This window comes from Panulirus ornatus, chromosome 2 (assembly GCF_036320965.1).
Source record: "Panulirus ornatus isolate Po-2019 chromosome 2, ASM3632096v1, whole genome shotgun sequence".
Taxonomy (NCBI): Eukaryota; Metazoa; Arthropoda; class Malacostraca; order Decapoda; family Palinuridae; genus Panulirus; species Panulirus ornatus.
In genome coordinates, this window is record NC_092225.1 from 70201807 (window position 1) to 70220737 (window position 18931).

The 18931-nt window shown below is 40.2% G+C and overlaps 1 protein-coding gene across 7 annotated transcripts in view; it reads left to right on the forward strand.

The window, feature by feature from the left end:
• The window catches only part of Cdk8 (cyclin-dependent kinase 8), a 167253-nt gene that overhangs the window by 12299 nt on the left and 136023 nt on the right, over window positions 1-18931 (forward strand). For all 7 annotated transcript variants that reach the window (XM_071677172.1, XM_071677127.1, XM_071677154.1 and 4 more), the window contains exons 4-8: window positions 5186-5326; window positions 7417-7606; window positions 10295-10409; window positions 11484-11582; window positions 15236-15308. In XM_071677172.1, the coding sequence (XP_071533273.1) occupies window positions 5186-5326; window positions 7417-7606; window positions 10295-10409; window positions 11484-11582; window positions 15236-15308 (618 nt within the window). The remainder of the gene's footprint in view (window positions 1-5185; window positions 5327-7416; window positions 7607-10294; window positions 10410-11483; window positions 11583-15235; window positions 15309-18931) is intronic.

Genomic DNA, 18931 nt, shown 5'->3' on the forward strand with positions numbered 1-18931 from the left:
ATAGAGATGCTCTGTGGAAGGTATTAAGAATATATGGTGTGGGAGGAAAGTTGTTAGAAGCAGTGAAAAGTTTTTATCGAGGATGTAAGGCATGTGTACGTGTAGGAAGAGAGGAAAGTGATTGGTTCTCAGTGAATGTAGGTTTGCGGCAGGGGTGTGTGATGTCTCCATGGTTGTTTAATTTGTTTATGGATGGGGTTGTTAGGGAGGTAAATGCAAGAGTTTTGGAAAGAGGGGCAAGTATGAAGTCTGTTTGGGATGAGAGAGCTTGGGAAGTGAGTCAGTTGTTGTTCGCTGATGATACAGCGCTGGTGGCTGATTCATGTGAGAAACTGCAGAAGCTGGTGACTGAGTTTGGTAAAGTGTGTGGAAGAAGAAAGTTAAGAGTAAATGTGAATAAGAGCAAGGTTATTAGGTACAGTAGGGTTGAGGGTCAAGTCAATTGGGAGGTGAGTTTGAATGGAGAAAAACTGGAGGAAGTGAAGTGTTTTAGATATCTGGGAGTGGATCTGGCAGTGGATGGAACCATGGAAGCGGAAGTGGATCATAGGGTGGGGGAGGGGGCGAAAATTCTTGGGGCCTTGAAGAATGTGTGGTAGTCGAGAACATTATCTCGGAAAGCAAAAATGGGTATGTTTGAAGGAATAGTGGTTCCAACAATGTTGTATGGTTGCGAGGCGTGGGCTATGGATAGAGTTGTGCGCAGGAGGATGGATGTGCTGGAAATGAGATGTTTGAGGACAATGTGTGGTGTGAGGTGGTTTGATCGAGTAAGTAACGTAAGGGTAAGAGAGATGTGTGGAAATAAAAAGAGCGTGGTTGAGAGAGCAGAAGAGGGTGTTTTGAAGTGGTTTGGGCACATGGAGAGAATGAGTGAGGAAAGATTGACCAAGAGGATATATGTGTCGGAGGTGGAGGGAACGAGGAGAAGAGGGAGACCAAATTGGAGGTGGAAAGATGGAGTGAAAAAGATTTTGTGTGATCGGGGCCTGAACATGCAGGAGGGTGAAAGGAGGGCAAGGAATAGAGTGAATTGGAGCGATGTGGTATAGCGGGGTTGACGTGCTGTCAGGGATTGAATCAAGGGCATGTGAAGCGTCTGGGGTAAACCATGGAAAGCTGTGTAGGTATGTACATTTGCGTGTGTGGACGTATGTATATATATGTGTATGGGGGTGGGTTGGGCCATTTCTTTCGTCTGTTTCCTTGCGCTACCTCGCAAACGCGGGAGACAGCGACAAAGTATAATAGTAATAATAAAATATATATTATCCCAGGGGATAGGGGAGAAAGAATACTTCCCACGTGTTCCTGCGTGTCGTAGAAGGCGACTAAAAGGGGAGGGAGCGGGGGGCTGGAAATCCTCCCCTCTTATCATTTCTTTTTTAATTTTCCAAAAGAAGGAACAGAGGAGGGGGCCAGGTGAGGATATTCCCTCAAAGGCCCAGTCCTCTGTTCTTAACGCTACCTCGCTAACGCGGGAAATGGTGAATAGTTTGAAAAAAAATATATATATATATATATATATATATATATATATATATATATATATATATATATATATATTATTTAGTTTGCTTTGTCGCTGTCTCCCAGGTTTGCGAGGTAGTGCAAGGAAACAGACGAAAGAAATGGCCCAACCCACCCCCATACACAATGTATATACATACACGTCCACACACGCAAATATACATACCTATACATCTCAATGTACACATATAAATACACACACAGACAAATACATATATACCCATGCACACAATTCACACTGTCTGCCTTTATTCATTCCCATCACCACCTCGCGACACATGAAATGCCATCCCCCTCCCCCCTCATGTGTGCGAGGTAGCACTAGGAAAAGACAACAAAGGCCCCATTCGTTCACACTCAGTCTCTAGCTGCCATGCAATAATGCCCGAACCACAGCTCCCTTACCACATCCAGGTCCCACACAACTTTCCATGGTTTACCCCAGACGTTTCACATGCCCTGATTCAATCCACTGACAGCACGTCAACCCTGGTATACCACATCGATCCAATTCACTCTATTCCTTGCCCTCCTTTCACCCTCCTGCATGTTCAGTCCCCGATCACACAAAATCTTTTTCACTCCATCTTTCCACCTCCAATTTGGTCTCCCACTTCTCCTTGTTCCCTCCACCTCCGACACATATATCCTCTTGGTCAATCTTTCCTCACTCATTCTCTCCATGTGCCCAAACCATTTCAAAAACACCCTCTTCTGCTCTCTCAACCACGCTCTTTTTATTTCCACACATCTCTCTTACCCTTACATTACTTACTTGATCAAACCACCTCACACCACACATTGTCCTCAAACATCTCATTTCCAGCACATCCACCCTCCTGTGCACAACTCTATCCATAGCCCACGCCTCGCAACCATACAACATTGTTGGAACCACTATTCCTTCAAACATACCCATTTTTGCTTTCCGAGATAATGTTCTCGACTTCCACACATTCTTCAATGCTCCCAGGATTTTCGCCCCCTCCCCACCCTATGATTCACTTCTGCTTCCATGGTCCCATCCGCTGCCAGATGTTTATTGCTGAGCTCTGTACTTTCCCCATTATTTGCAGTAATTTGATTACATTTCTCATTTCTTTAATGTTTAAGGCTCCAGTTATGGTTACATGTGCCCATCAAAGCCATGCCTTAATGACTAAAAGCATAAAAATGGGGGCTATGGTTAGAAGTAGGCAAAGTGATAAAATTAGATCTTTTGAAGACATTAAAAAGTTACCTTTTAAGAATGAGAATGTCACTGCTCAGAAAGGAACATGAAAAGGTAAAGGAGTTTTTAAAAGCATTGGTGTCAGAACTGAAACAGACATTACAGCAGACCACCTGTGTGTTTCCAAAAGCTGCCTAGTGATCATGTGAGACAGACTAGTAACTGTTTATTAACATAGTGCACAGGAAATGGGTCAAGTTTTGGGGTTAGTCCCATGTGCAAATGCCTAAAACACTCCTCTTCTCCTGGGTCCTCCCCATTCAAACTTGTACTCACACCATCTTGCCTTGACCCCTATGCTTCACAACCTCATTTCCATACTTTTGTTTTGAATCAGGAAACAGCCTTTCTCTACTAGAGGCAGAGGTATCTGAGCATATATTTGTTTTTACATCCCCTTTTTCATCCTGTATCCTTTTAGAAGTAATTTCTTGGGGTTATACACTAATGGCCCGAGGTATAGACTAGCGAGTAGTGATTGATGAGGAATGATGGATGGAAGTTGTCAGTTGCATTAGTAACCTCAAGGGCAGATGCTTGGTTGTTAGGTACTTTGAATAAGCATTAACAGTAGGTATAATGGTTGTCAAAGAAGGTAAAAATCTTAGTTGGTACATCCTGATGGTCAAATGATGCTTATATGGCTTTTGCATCTTGTAAAGAAAATTTTTTTTGTATTTCAAGACCTATATATTTTGAATTTGCAAATCGTAGTTTCAACAGGTAGAGTATGTTGACCACAATGTTAGACATTCATGGGCTTCAACTTGCAAACATCATGATAAAGTAGTGGATCAGCCGTATAGTTTGGTTCCAGATTGAGCCTGAGGTTGGAGATGAAACTCCTAAAACTGATAAAAGGAATTTATGAAATATGTATTTCAACCTTGAGTAGGGCAACCCTTTCCTTGCAGTCTCGCCATGATTAGAGATTTTATGACTGTAAATCTGCATTCATGTTTGAGCTAATATTTACTTAATAAATGGATACCTTGTTTTTGATATTTTCAGGTATTAGCTGAAAGTTCTAATGGTTTTGATAATTTCTATAGATATATAGAAAGACATTAAGATTCCTCGAGTCCTTTTAGGATGGTTTGTAAAGTTTAATTCAAGGTATATTTTTTAGTGCTACAGCTTCATGCTCTTTGAAAGGAGGTCAATAGATAAAGACAAAACTTTGTCATCAGCTGGATGCTTATCATTTTCTTTGTGTAATTGAAGCCTTCAGTGTAATGCTGTAAGCAACATAGTGGAAGAACAGACAAATAATGAAATATATGCACAGGTTGTACCTCTTCAATCCAGCGCTCTGTGGTCCGGCAACTCCCATGTTCCGGCACGTTTTGAATCTGCCCCCATTAGTTTGTGGATCTGCCACCAGTGCAACGTTGTTAGTACTGTTTACACTGCAGCCAAACTAATTAACAGCTGTTATTTCTTATATTTAATTTTTTGCTGAAAATGAAAGCCAGAAAAGTTTAAAGTTTTGAAGAACTTTGAAAGGTGCTAGGAGTACAGAATTAGACAATGCACTTACAAAGTTGCTTAAGTTCCTACATAATGAAGGCGTAAACATTTTTGGGGAGATGCTTATCGAGCAGGCCAAGGATGGTTACACAACTGGAGTGGAGACATGGAATTTCAGTATGTAGTGTGTGTGGTAAAAAGCGTGGTGCTGACGTGGAAGCTTTTAGTGTAAGGGTGTATTAAAAGAATCGATAAAAACTCCAATTCTTTATTAAACAACTAACAGTGATATGTACAGGGCAAGGGAGAGTGTACAAGCCAGCTGCCTGGCTGAGACTAACAAAGCACAAGCAGGCTGCCTTGACAATAACAATAAAACAGCAGTAGTAATAACAGTCGACCAAAGCCAACTGCCAACCTATGGTCATTTGTTACGTTACCTGCTCATCACAAAGCTGTGACAAAGTTTGTGGATGAATTTGCTGAGTTACTGACAATGGAAATCTTAGTCTCAGAACAAGTGTATAATGCTGATGAATCTGCCCTGTATTGGCGTTGTATGCCATGAAAAATCCTTGTCCAAGATATTTCTCCATCTGGGAGTACTTCTGATGTAACAATAAAAACCTTGTTTGGAAGCATTAAGGGTTGTATTATTTCCTGTTTTAAGCTTTGTTTTACCTTTGATAGCACAGCAACATGTATATGAATTGAGCTGGCAAGACTAGGGGTTGGGCATATATTTACACAGCGGGTTCCCTCTGGGGTCAGTTTCAATTTCTGTTTTCCAGTATTTTCTTTGGCCCAGTAATAGCCAGGTCCCAAGGTTGTGGGATTAAAGAGGTTCAACCTGTATGAAGTAGAGGTGGCTGGAGTTAGCATAAGTCATGAAATAGGAGACAGCATTAGTATAGGGAAGAAGCAAATGATATTTTCAATGATTTTTCATTTTAGCACATCATCAAGTATCATCGTGCAGCCAAGGCTAACAAGAAGACTGTACAAGTAACAAAAGGGATGGTCAAGTCTCTTTTGTATCAGATTCTAGATGGAATTAGGTATCTTCACTCAAATTGGGTACTTCATAGAGATTTGGTGAGTTAAGCCTTACTTTCAAACTTTAATGCCAAATGGTAATTTTCACTGACCATGGACCAGTTGAGTGCTTATGAGGTTGTATTATTTTGTTCCACCACTCCAAGAGTGTGTGTGGGACATTATGTTGTTACCCCAGTGTATGTCCATCTGACTGTGGATACTTATTAGTTAGAATATATCAAGAACAGTCCAGTATATGAACTTCATACACCATAGGTACCCCCCTGTGGAGGTAGTGAACTTACATTGTTAAGTATTTGATTACATGAATTCTCACATTCATTTGGAAAAATATATTCTTGTCTTGTAGGTTCCTGTTGATGTAATAACTTGAGAAAAGTACCAAATATGTTAGACCCTTTACAACACTATCCTCCGTATGATGTTAGGATTATGTTCCTGGAAAACTTGTTATGTGAAATGTCATTGCATGAGAAGTTGAAACCCATTTAAGGGGGGAGTTACATTACTGAGTGCTTCCTCATCTAACCCCTTAAATGCTAGTTGATGTTTTCCCACCTTGAGATAATTTTCAAATTTTGTTTCACTTTACAGATTGAAAGAAATACATGTAAAAGTAAAGGGTGTACACAAGTTCACTAACATAACTAATATGTTCATGGTTTATCCCTAAGTTGTGCCAAGGTTGCATGGTTGAGTTGATGGAGGAGGGTGAGGAAAGCTGGAGTATGGGAAAGGAGTAGCAGTGGGAATGAGCCCCATGAGCAAGTTCAGTGATGAAATGTCTCACTGTTTATGAAAGAAATACATGTAAACATAAAAGATGTGTATGAATCGACAATCCAAGTGCCTCTTTTTTTCATCCCTCTGTTTATTTTTCATTGCCTTTTAGTAGTTTGTCATGTATGTTATTTTTTTATAACTAATTTTCTTGCTTTAGTGGGATAGCCTTAGTAAAAATAAACATGTGCCCTCAGTAGTACATTATGCACACTCATGATTCATAGATATGGATTTGACAGTTCTTGCAGTTTGGATATGTTGCTTATGCATTTAGTAAGCATTAGGCACAGAGAAACTTGCTATTTATATATATACTTCTCATGCATTTAATGAATTATTGGCACAAAGTATCTCTTGCACTTGGATTATGTTTCTCTGTTGTTTGCTATGATTGAATGCTCTGACTGAGAGGAGAGATAGTCATACAAGTATTTTATATATTTTGCTCCAGTTGCATTTGCTAAGAGACTGATTTCTGAAAATAACTAGGTCTTCTATACAATAGAAATATTAAGGGTAAGGGGCAGGGGCCCTTCAAGTATAAGGCTTCCACTCTATATGTACACATAGGTTATTTCATGATAGTGCATTAGCATATGAAAGTATGGTTTAACTTGGAATCTTTTAACGTGATGTAAAATTATGTGCCATGTAAGACATGAAACATTTTGTAATATTTCGGTAACTTTAACCTTATGTTTCACTAGAACTTCATTTCTTTGCTTGAATAAAAATGCAGGGCCTATTTAATGAAAGATATATGTTGATGAATTCTGATAGCTAGACTTGAGTAGATATCATTGCTGGCAATTTTTAGAAAGTATGAATATTCACTAGATCTTTTGGCAACAGTCAGGCATCTGGAATTGCTTGTTAAGATTCTGTTGATATCCTTTTTCATTTAAGCATAATAGTGGAGTACTGTGCAAGCTTATTGACTTCATCAGCATTGTATATTTTTCTTCACTGCAGACTGAGGATATGTAACTTTGATGTAGAAGACCATGCTTGTGAGTTAAGCAGTTTTACTCAAATGTTAAAGATATTTTTATTAGTAAAAGCATAGCTAGGGGCTGGAAATCCTCCCCTCCTGTTTTACTTTTCCAAAAGAAGGAACAGAGGTGCAGGCCAAGTGAGGATTTTTCCCTCTGAGGCTTAGTCGTCTGTTCTTGACTTTGCCTCGCTCATGTGGGAAATGGCAGATATGTATGGAAAAAAAGTGGCTACATCACAAATGGCTGTTTATCATTTTGATTTATTGATTTTACAAGAGTTAAGATGATGTAAACAGTGAATATTATGGTTATCAGTATAATAAGTGCTATATACTTGATCACACACAGAAACCTGCAAATATCCTGGTGATGGGGGAAGGAACAGAACGAGGTCGTGTAAAGATAGCTGATATGGGTTTTGCGCGACTCTTTAATTCACCCCTCAAGCCCTTAGCTGACTTAGATCCTGTAGTCGTGACTTTTTGGTATCGAGCTCCAGAACTCCTTCTAGGGGCACGTCATTATACGAAAGCAATAGGTAAATATATGAAGTTGTGTTTAGTTTCTCAGAACCAGTATTAGCAGTGAAGGCACAAGTGTCTGATTTGACTGCTACATATTTTATCATGCAGATTTTACTTCATAATTGTAAATAGCTGTACTTGTTTTCAATCACCTACATTGGATTTGTATGTAGCATTTATGGATCTGGAGAAGGCATATGATAGAGTTGATAGAGATGCTCTGTGGAAGGTATTAAGAATATATGGTGTGGGAGGCAAGTTGTTAGAAGCAGTGAAAAGTTTTTATCGAGGATGTAAGGCATGTGTACGTGTAGGAAGAGAGGAAAGTGATTGGTTCTCAGTGAATGTAGGTTTGCGGCAGGGGTGTGTGATGTCTCCATGGTTGTTTAATTTGTTTATGGATGGGGTTGTAAGGGAGGTAAATGCAAGAGTCCTGGAAAGAGGGGCAAGTATGAAGTCTGTTGGGGATGAGAGAGCTTGGGAAGTGAGTCAGTTGTTGTTCGCTGATGATACAGCGCTGGTGGCTGATTCATGTGAGAAACTGCAGAAGCTGGTGACTGAGTTTGGTAAAGTGTGTGGAAGAAGAAAGTTGAGAGTAAATGTGAATAAGAGCAAGGTTATTAGGTACAGTAGGGGTGAGGGTCAAGTCAATTGGGAGGTGAGTTTGAATGGAGAAAAACTGGAGGAAGTGAAGTGTTTTAGATATCTGGGAGTGGATCTGTCAGCGGATGGAACCATGGAAGCGGAAGTGGATCATAGGGTGGGGGAGGGGGCGAAAATTTTGGGAGCCTTGAAAAATGTGTGGAAGTCGAGAACACTATCTCGGAAAGCAAAAATGGGTATGTTTGAGGGAATAGTGGTTCCAACAATGTTGTATGGTTGCGAGGCGTGGGCTATGGATAGAGATGTGCGCAGGAGGATGGATGTGCTGGAAATGAGATGTTTGAGGACAATGTGTGGTGTGAGGTGGTTTGATCGAGTAAGTAACGTAAGGGTAAGAGAGATGTGTGGAAATAAAAAGAGCGTGGTTGAGAGAGCAGAAGAGGGTGTTTTGAAATGGTTTGGGCACATGGAGAGAATGAGTGAGGAGAGATTGACCAAGAGGATATATGTGTCGGAGGTGGAGGGAACAAGGAGAAGAGGGAGACCAAATTGGAGGTGGAAAGATGGAGTGAAAAAGATTTTGTGTGATCGGGGCCTGAACATGCAGGAGGGTGAAAGGAGGGCAAGAAATAGAGTGAATTGGAGTCATGTGGTATACAGGGGTTGACGTGCTGTCAGTGGATTGAAGCAAGGCATGTGAAGCGTCTGGGGTAAACCATGGAAAGCTGTGTAGGTATGTATATTTGCGTGTGTGGACGTGTGTATGTACATGTGTATGGGGGGGGGGGGTTGGGCCATTTCTTTCGTCTGTTTCCTTGCGCTACCTCGCAAACGCGGGAGACGGCGACAAAGTATAAAAAAAAAAAAAAAAAAAAAAAAAACATTGTAATAATTTTTCGAGCAGTATACCTCATCACTTTTACCTTGAAAACATTGGTATTAACTTACTGACTCACTTATTTTGTTCTAGATATGCTGTCCATGGCAATAACAATATTTGGTTATTGAATGATAGTTACCAGTTCTTTTAGGTAAAAATGTGAATGTTTAACTGATATGTTTTCAACGCTGGAGTTCTGAATTCACATTCTCACCTGATTAAAAGTTCTTTAGCTAGATAGCTAATACATGGAAGTCTTACTTTCTAGAGAAATAACTTTCTTCCTTCAAATGCATGAGAACACAAACAATTGTCAGAAAACAGAATAAGTCAGGTGCCCAATCAGGCTTGGAGAAACTTCTTAGATTACTAGTTTCAACCTTGTGGAAGATGACATCAAGTTTAGGATCTCTCATCACTTAACCGTTATGTTTTCTACAAGGTCACTTACATCTCTCTGTTGCTGTTCAGATTTGATCATGGAGAAGTTAGATACTCCATAGCTTCATGATGTCAGGATTTTGGAACCCATTAGATGGTTTCCAGAACACCTATCTCCCTACTCCCATACTTCTTCCTCATTCTTCCTCTTTCCCTTCTCTCTTTTCTTTGACACTGTTTTTTATATAATCAGAGAAATTAAGTAACATTGGCTGTGGTTAATACTTGAGTGGATGACCTAGTAACACCAGATGCTGTTGGCATATGTGGTGAGTACTACAGTCTACCATGTCAAATGGCAAAAATATCATCATAAGTTCTGTAAGTACTGAGAAGCACCCTTCTCTCTCTCTCTCTTTTTTCCACTTTTTTTTTTTTTTAACTTTCCTTCCCTGTTTCTCTTCATAGATCCAACTTGAAAAGACATAGGAATTGAAGAAAATAAAAATCTTGGGTCTGTTATAAATTAGAAACTTAAATCCCTCTGGTTTCAGTGCATTACCCATGGCAGCTAGAGAATGGATGCAACCAGATGCAGCCTTTCTTTATCTACTCCTGGCACAACCTCTTCAACACAAAAAATAGAAAAAGTGATCATTTGGAGAAAATTCTATGTGGTGTCACTCATTGACATATTCCTAATTTTTTCCATGATAGCATCTTTTACTTTGCTCTATTTTTCTGATATTATTGCTATGGAAGTGGTTGCTTAATCTAATAGTAGAATGTGAATAGTTATCTGTCAATATGTTTATGATATTTGTTTTCTTTTTTGCAGATATTTGGGCAATAGGTTGTATCTTTGCTGAGTTACTGACATCAGAACCTATTTTCCATTGTAGGCAAGAGGATATCAAAACCAGTAATCCTTATCATCATGATCAGTTAGATAGGTAAGTACTTCATAATTTGGTTTCATCTCTGATTTTGAGGATATTCCTTCATGGTGAGTTTTAATTCATGTATTGTTCTTCCCTCAATAGGTTATTTTGATTTGATCCTCTTATGTGAAGTGGATCACACACCCCCTTCTAGTCGGTCATAACACTTGACAACAGCTCATTCTTCATAACTAGATTTTCCTGCAGTGAGCACTATGCGCTAGCCTTTCCTTTTGGGAAAATAGTAGGAGCAGTAGATAGAAGTAGAAGGAAGGAACATATGGGCAGAAGCATTAGGTAGAAACAGTAGATAAATGTAGTAGGTAGGAGCAGTAGGTAAAAGTAGGCAGTAGGAATATTAGGTAAGAGCCCCTGCAAAAACTGCACTAGATTTGCCCTCTCCCAGTGGGCTGTTAAGGGTGAGGCACTAAAGGCTAAGTAGTGGCTCTGGAGTTTACAAGTTATGGAGACTCTATTGCTGTGGCCACCCCCTTGAGAGAGTTTCAATTGGAATAGGCTTCAGAGATATAGATAGATAGATTGATAGATCGTATGTATACATGGACCTTTCATTGGAATTAGAAAAATGGGGTTTCCAGCTCTAACTGTACAGGCTAGCACATGATAGACCATTTGGCTTTGATATAAAAAGGATGTATTTGGAAGATGTGTCAACCACAGATTATCCTACTGCAGATGGTCTTTTCTTTAGTCACAGTCACACTCTATTCTGTTCTAGTAATTAGTCTTGTATTTTCTAATTCATCAGTTTATAAAAGAGTGTTGTGCTCATCTGTTTGAAGAATACATAATCACACACCCTGATGCTTTGTTTGTTGGTGTTTTTCCTTGTGCAGTATCCATGAGAAAATAAATAAATTAACGTTGACTCAGAGGAAAAATGAAAGTTTCAAACACTGCACAAGGCAATAGTAGGCAGTTGTTGTGGTGAGAAATTTGTCATCAATGAGGGTGTCATCTACCAAGGGGGCCAATCTAACACATTTGATGTAAGGTGGCCATTCAACCTAGAATGCTACATTGTGATACTGCATATAACTCATAATTGACATCTTATTTTTTCAGAATCTTCAATGTTATGGGCTTCCCACAAGAGAAGGATTGGGTAGACATCAAGAAAATGCCAGAGCATAGTACGTTAATGAAGGATTTTAAAAAGAACAAGTAAGATGATTCCTGTGTAATATGTTTACCTCTCTTATTTTGATAATTCCTTAAATCCTACCTTGAGTTTCGGTAAGGTATTCCCAAACTTGCAGTATTTTTATCATTTAATTTACTCTTCCTCATAATTCCTAAGGTTTTACATCATGCATCCTGTTCTCTCTTTGTATACCCTTGTTGTTTGAATATTGTGAATTCAATGTATGTTTCTAGATTTAGAAATGAATATCTCAGTTTTCTTCAGGGTTAATTAATCCTCCAAGGCATAAGAGATATCTCAGATCTCTGAGATTAGAAACCCATGCCTTTTGGTAAGATAAATGTCTCTCACCTCTTGTTAACCACTTGTTTTGTGCCAACAGCCTTGGTTTGACCCAGTTTTGCTCTCTGACTAATTAAAAACCTTAACTTGGCCATGATATCATCATCTCTTACCTGTTGACATCAACCTGCCTCATGTTTCTTTGCATCAGAGACTTTGTAGGAAGTATCCAGTTGGCCTGTTTTTAGCCCCTTCCATCCAGTCAAATATCATCATCCTTGTCTGATTTAGCTGAGGAGTGTTTTATTATGCTTATGTAACAGGCTTATTTAAGTAACTTATAGAAGTTGTTTGGCATTTGAAAGCCCTGCTGAGTCGTACCTGTCAGCTGTATGGTTACTGATATCCTCATTTATAGCATACTGATATGCTCACTGTATTTCTGTCATTGTGAACACCACCTGTACTCAGGGAACTGTCTCTCCAGTGTATGTTTAGGTTTGTATGTTACCCCTGCCCCACTCTTTATATTTTGTTTCTTGGTTCAGGATTGTTTTTCATTCCCTTTGAAGCTTTCAGTGTATGGACCCCTCACAAGGAGATTACACAGATCTAAGGACTAGAGTGTTATTGTTCCAAATTTTTTTTTCGTACTATTCGCCATTTCCCGCATCAATTGTCGACAATAATTCAAACCCCTCTAGTTATGCAATCCACGTTTGGATGTCACTCAAGCCACAGCTTTTAGTTTTTTTGTCCCATTTAACCTGACATGTTTTGCTCAATAAGAGGTTTCCCTAACTTGATCTTGGGGAGTTATTCTCCTCATGGAGACAACTGCATTTCTCACAGAGTTAGGATTGTCAAGAGTGTCTTGTTAATGAAGATCTCACCCTTCTATCCCAATTCACGGGAGGCAGTTTAGTCATTCTGCCATTTGGTGTGATGGTCCCACGCCTTGACCATTGCTTTGTCAACAAGAAACTGGGGACCAGAGCCACCTTATGGGCAGGAATAGAGTCAACCCTGTCACAGAGCCAGGCTCCTTATGTAAAGAAATTTGAGTATTTATACAGAAGTGCTTGTCTTCCAGGGCATCATTGGATTAAGGTTTTATATCTTTTCAAATTTGTCTCATGGCATTTGAGATTGCCTCTTGTACATATTTTTTATGAGTAACAGTGTAACTGCTTTTTGAAAAATTTTGACACTGGTTTCACCTTGGGAGTACTTTCTCCCTTTTGAGGTTTTTATGCTCATGTTTGCTTTGAACAGCTACTTAGTCATGGAGACAATGGTACATGTAACATAAGAGTTCCTAGTGTGCTTTGGGATTCTTGTAAAAGAAAAAGAAATCTCTTGGTCCATGAATCATTATGTAGGGACGTAAGATATAAATATTAGTCTTCCTTTTCTTCTGACAAACTCCCTCTGCCCCAGCTAGTAAACTTATGATATGCAAGTGATTTTAAGTTATGGGTGGGCCACCCAAACAGGAATAACTCTGAAAATATTGGGGGGGGTCCTCAAGATAAGCTAATCATGGAAAGTAATGTAATCACTGATGTTTGTAAACTTCTCTTGGGCAGTGTCCTGCATGCATTTTTTCCTGGCATGTGTTTCCACCCTCATTACCCCTCTTTCTAAAAGTCTTTCTCTGTCCTGACAGGTTAACAACTATGTTTTGAGAATTATGAAGTGGGTTAGCAACGAAGGCCAGGGGATGATGGTGTCATTGCCAAGTAGAGATCATTGATTGGTTAGAGGGTGGACCTAGGTTGAGCCAAGGCAATTACTGCTGATTAGATGAATAGGTGTTAATTTTGGAGGGTGAGGGGGGTAAATGCATGAGTCTTGGAGAGAGGAGTGAGTATTAAATCTCTGGGGGATAAGTTGTCGTTTGCTAATGATGCAGCACTAGTAGCAGATTTAAGTGAGAAACTGCAGTAGGTGACTGAGTTTGGAAGAGTGTGTGTATGGAGAAAGTTGAGAGTGAATTTGAATAAAAGCAAGGTTATTTCATTTAGCAGGGTTGAGGGACAGGTTAACTGGGGTGTGAGTTTGAGTGGAGAAAGTTTGGAGGAAGTGAAGTGTTTTAGATACCTGGGAGTGGACATAAGAGCGAATGGAACCATGAAAGCAGAAGTGAGTCATCGGGTGGATGAGGGGGCAAAGGTTCTGGGGGCGCTGGAGAATGTGTGGAAAGAAAGAACATTATCTGGGAGGGCAAAGTTGGGTATATTTGAAGGAATGGTTGTCCTAACAATGTTATATGGATGCAATGCATGGGCTATAGATAAAGCTGTGAGGAGGAAGGTGGATTTGTTAGAAATGAAATGTTTGTAGACAATATGTGGTGTGAGGTGGTATGATCGAGTAAGTAATGAAAGGGTAAGAGAGATGTGTGGTTGAGAGAGCACAAGAGCTGTGCTGAGATGTTTTGGACATGTGGAGAGAATGAATGAGGAAAGTTGACAAAGAGGAAAGACATGTCAGAGGTGGAGGCAAACAAGGAAAACAGGGAGACCAAATTAGAGATGGGAGGATTGAGTGAAATTGATTTTTGGCACTTGGGGCCTGATCATGTAGATGAAATGCATGCACAATGGCAGTGAATTGGAATGATGTATGCTGGGGTAGACATCCTGTCAGTGGATTGAACCAGGGTGCATGAAGTGTCTAGGGAGCTTTGGTTTCAGTACATTACACATGACTGCTAGGGAATGGGTGTGAGCGGATGTGGCCTTTCTTTGAATGTTCCTGGTGATGCCTCGCTAACATGGGAAATGGCAGTCAGGGATGAAAGAAAGGTGTTAGTGAAGAGCAAGTGGCATTAACTTCCCCAGAAAGTTAGGGGGTTGAGAGGTTTCAAACCCCTGGAGTTCTGAGGTCTGTCTCATGGTTCACAGGATACTGCCTTGGAGATAAGGAGTTTTTCTTACTTTAAAACTTACATTCTCCACTTCTTTGACTTGTACTTTTCTTTAGACAGCCAGAAGTATGTGTGGAATATATCTCTATATCATATTAGGATACTACCTTTACCATTACCTATTACATATTGTTGTAAAAGAATGTAATGCATATGCTGTTTTACCATTACTTGCTAAAAAAAACAAATTTTGGGAATATTCCTTGGTTCGAAAAGTTGATCAACAGGTTATAGCAAAGTAGATGAGTAAAGTGTAGGCATATGTAAAGTAGAAAACAACAGTAGATGTGCAGCAGTTCATACCTAACAAGTTATATTTTTTCATCTTATTTGATTAAATGTATGAAAAGAATGATGAAAAGTATACAAAAGGAGAAATGATTGATATCATGAAAACAGTTGCAGTTTGTTTTCCAGCATATTTGCATTGTTTTGATAAACTTTTCTTTGACATTTCAGTTATGCGAATTGTTCTCTCGTAAAATACATGGATAGACACAAGATTAAACCTGATGGTAAAGCATTTATGTTGGTAAGTAGAAGTGTTTTTTGCCTTTAGTATCATAAGGTAAGCATGTATGCTAGATGAGGACCAGTTTTTTCTTTTTCTCTTTAAAACCCCCTACGGTTTTTATTTATTCTTTGATGGCTCTGTTATTCCACCTCTCAACTCAGTAAACATACTTAGTAGAACTGGAAACCCCACATTGAACAGTTTGCTAAATCTGCCTCTTAACATCTGGGAGTCATTTTCAAGTGTTGAAGATTTTTCTCTTTTGAGTTGTTATCTTAATTATAAGAAAGATTACTGTACTCTCTTGTGAAGGACTGCTCTCATTTAAGGAAGTTTTGAACAAGACTGTTTTTATTTCTGTCTCAGTCTAACAGATGCATATATGCAATATAATAAGCAATATCATCAGCGAACAACAACTGACTCACTTCCCAAGCTCTCTCATCCACAACAGACTGCATACTTGCCCCTCTTTCCAAAACTCTTGCATTCACCTCCCTAACAACCCCATCCATAAACAAATTAAACAACCATGGAGACATCACACACCCCTGCCACAGACCTACATTCACTGAGAACCAATCACTTTCCTCTCTTCCTACACGTACACATGCCTTGCATCCTCGATAAAAACTTTTCACTGCTTCTAACAACTTTCCTCCCACACCATATATTCTTGATACCTTCCACAGAGCATCTCTATCAACTCTATCATATGCCTTCTCCTGATCCATAAATGCTACATACAAATCCATTTGCTTTTCTAAGTATTTCTCACATTCATTCTTCAAAGCAAACACCTAATCCACACATCCTCTACCACTTCTGAAACCACACTGCTCTTCCCCAATCTGATGCTCTGTACATGCCTTCACCCTCTCAATCAATACCCTCCCATATAATTTCCCAGGAATACTCAACAAACTTATACCTCTGTAATTTGAGCACTCACTTTTATCCCCTTTGCCTTTGTACAATGGCACTATGCAAGCATTCCGCCAATCCTCAGGCACCTCACCATGAGTCATACATACATTAAATAACCTTACCAACCAGTCAACAATACAGTCACCCCCTTTTTAATAAATTCCAGTGCAATACCATCCAAACCTGCTGCCTTGCCGGCTTTCATCATCCGCAAAGCTTTTACTACCTCCTCTCTATTTACCAAATCATACTAATGCAATTTTCTTGCATCCTGTTGTGTTTGTGTTTGGTATATGGTATCCAAATGTCCAGTAACATCTACCCAGAACAAGAGGTTAAACAGCAGAACCTTTCTGACCATAGAATCAAAGCTAGAAATCTTATGACTCGCTAATGCTGGTGAGGGAGTGTCAGTGCTTGGGCATGTTAACAGCTTAGGTGAATCTACAGTTCTTAGCATTCAGAAGAATGCAGAGAAAATTTGAGCGCTATGGTTCACTCTACTCCTAGCTTCATCTCTTCGATGTATATCAGCTGACTTATATTTCTCTCATGTGTCTCCCCTGATGATGTGATTATTACACGAAAGTGCACTTGGGAACTTATCGTGGGGGCCTTGAAGAATGTGTGGAAGTCGAGAACATTATCTCGGAAAGCAAAAATGGGTATGTTTGAAGGAATAGTGGTTCCAACAATGTTGTATGGTTGCGAGGCGTGGGCTATGGATAGAGTTGTGCGCAGGAGGATGGATGTGCTGGAAATGAGATGTTTGAGGACAATGTGTGGTGTGAGGTGGTTTGATCGAGTGAGTAACGTAAGGGTAAGAGAGATGTGTGGAAATAAAAAGAGCGTGGTTGAGAGAGCAGAAGAGGGTGTTTTGAAGTGGTTTGGGCACATGGAGAGAATGAGTGAGGAAAGATTGACCAAGAGGATATATGTGTCGGAGGTGGAGGGAACGAGGAGAAGAGGGAGACCAAATTGGAGGTGGAAAGATGGAGTGAAAAAGATTTTGTGTGATCGGGGCCTGAACATGCAGGAGGGTGAAAGGAGGGCAAGGAATAGAGTGAATTGGAGCGATGTGGTATACCGGGTTGACGTGATGTCAGTGGATTGAATCAAGGCATGTGAAGCGTCTGGGGTAAACCATGGAAAGCTGTGTAGGTATGTATATTTGCGTGTGTGGACGTATGTATATACATGTGTATGGGGGGGGGGTTGGGCCATTTCTTTCGTCTGTTTCCTTGCGCTACCTCGCAAACGTGGGAGACAGCGACAAAGTATAATAAAAAAAGATAATAATACACACACAGACATATACATATATACACATGTACATAATTCTTACTGTCTGCCTTTATTCATTCCCATCGCCACCTCGCCACACATGAAATAACAACCCCCTCCCCCCTCGTGTGCGAGGTAGCGCTAGGAAAAGACAACAAAGGCCCCATTCATTCACGCGCAGTCTCTAGCTGTCATGTAATAATGCACCGAAACCACAGCTCCCTTTCCACATCCAGGCCCCACAGAACTTTCCATGGTTTACCTCAGATGCTTCACATGCCCTGGTTCAATCCATTAACAGCACGTCGACCCCAGTATACCACATCGTTCCAATTCATTCTATTCCTTGCATGCCTTTCACCCTCCTGTATGTTCAGGCCTCGATCACTCACAATCTCTTTCACTCCATCTTTCCACCTCAGTGATTCAATCAGGGGAGAATTATTATGGAATTGTAAAGATACTGTGAGAGGGATTTTTTTTTTTTTTTTTTTTTTTTTTTTTTTGCTTTGTCGCTGTCTCCCGCGTTTGCGAGGTAGCGCAAGGAAACAGACGAAAGAAATGGCCCAACCCACCCCCATACACATGTATATACATACGTCCACACACGCAAATATACATACCTACACAGCTTTCCATGGTTTACCCCAGACGCTTCACATGCCCTGATTCAATCCACTGACAGCGCGTCAACCCTGGTATACCACATCGCTCCAATTCACTCTATTCCTTGCCCTCCTTTCACCCTCCTCCATATTCAGGCCCCGATCACACAAAATCTTTTTCACTCCATCTTTCCACCTCCAATTTGGTCTCCCTCTTCTCCTCGTTCCCTCCACCTCCGACACATATATCCTCTTGGTCAATCTTTCCTCACTCATTCTCTCCATGTGCCCAAACCATTTCAAAACACCCTCTTCTGCTCTCTCAACCACGCTCTTTTTATTTCCACACGTCTCTCTTACCCTTACGTTACTTACTCGATCAAACCACCTCACACCACACATTGTCCTCAAACATCTCATTTCCAGCACATCCATCCTCCTGCGCACCACTCTATCCATAGCCCGCGCCTCGCAACCATACAACATTGTTGGAACCACTATTCCTTCAAACATAGCCATTTTTGCTTTCCGAGATAATTTTCTCGACTTCCACACATTCTTCAAGGCTCCCAGAATTTTTGCCCCCTCCCCCACCCTATGATCCACTTCCGCTTCCATGGTTCCATCCGCTGCCAGATCCACTCCCAGATATCTAAAACACTTTACTTCCTCCAGTTTTTCTCCATTCAAACTCACCTCCCAATTGACTTGACCCTCAACCCTACTGTACCTAATAACCTTGCTCTTATTCACATTTACTCTTAACTTTCTTCTTTCACACACTTTACCAAACTCAGTCACCAACTTCTGCAGTTTCTCACATGA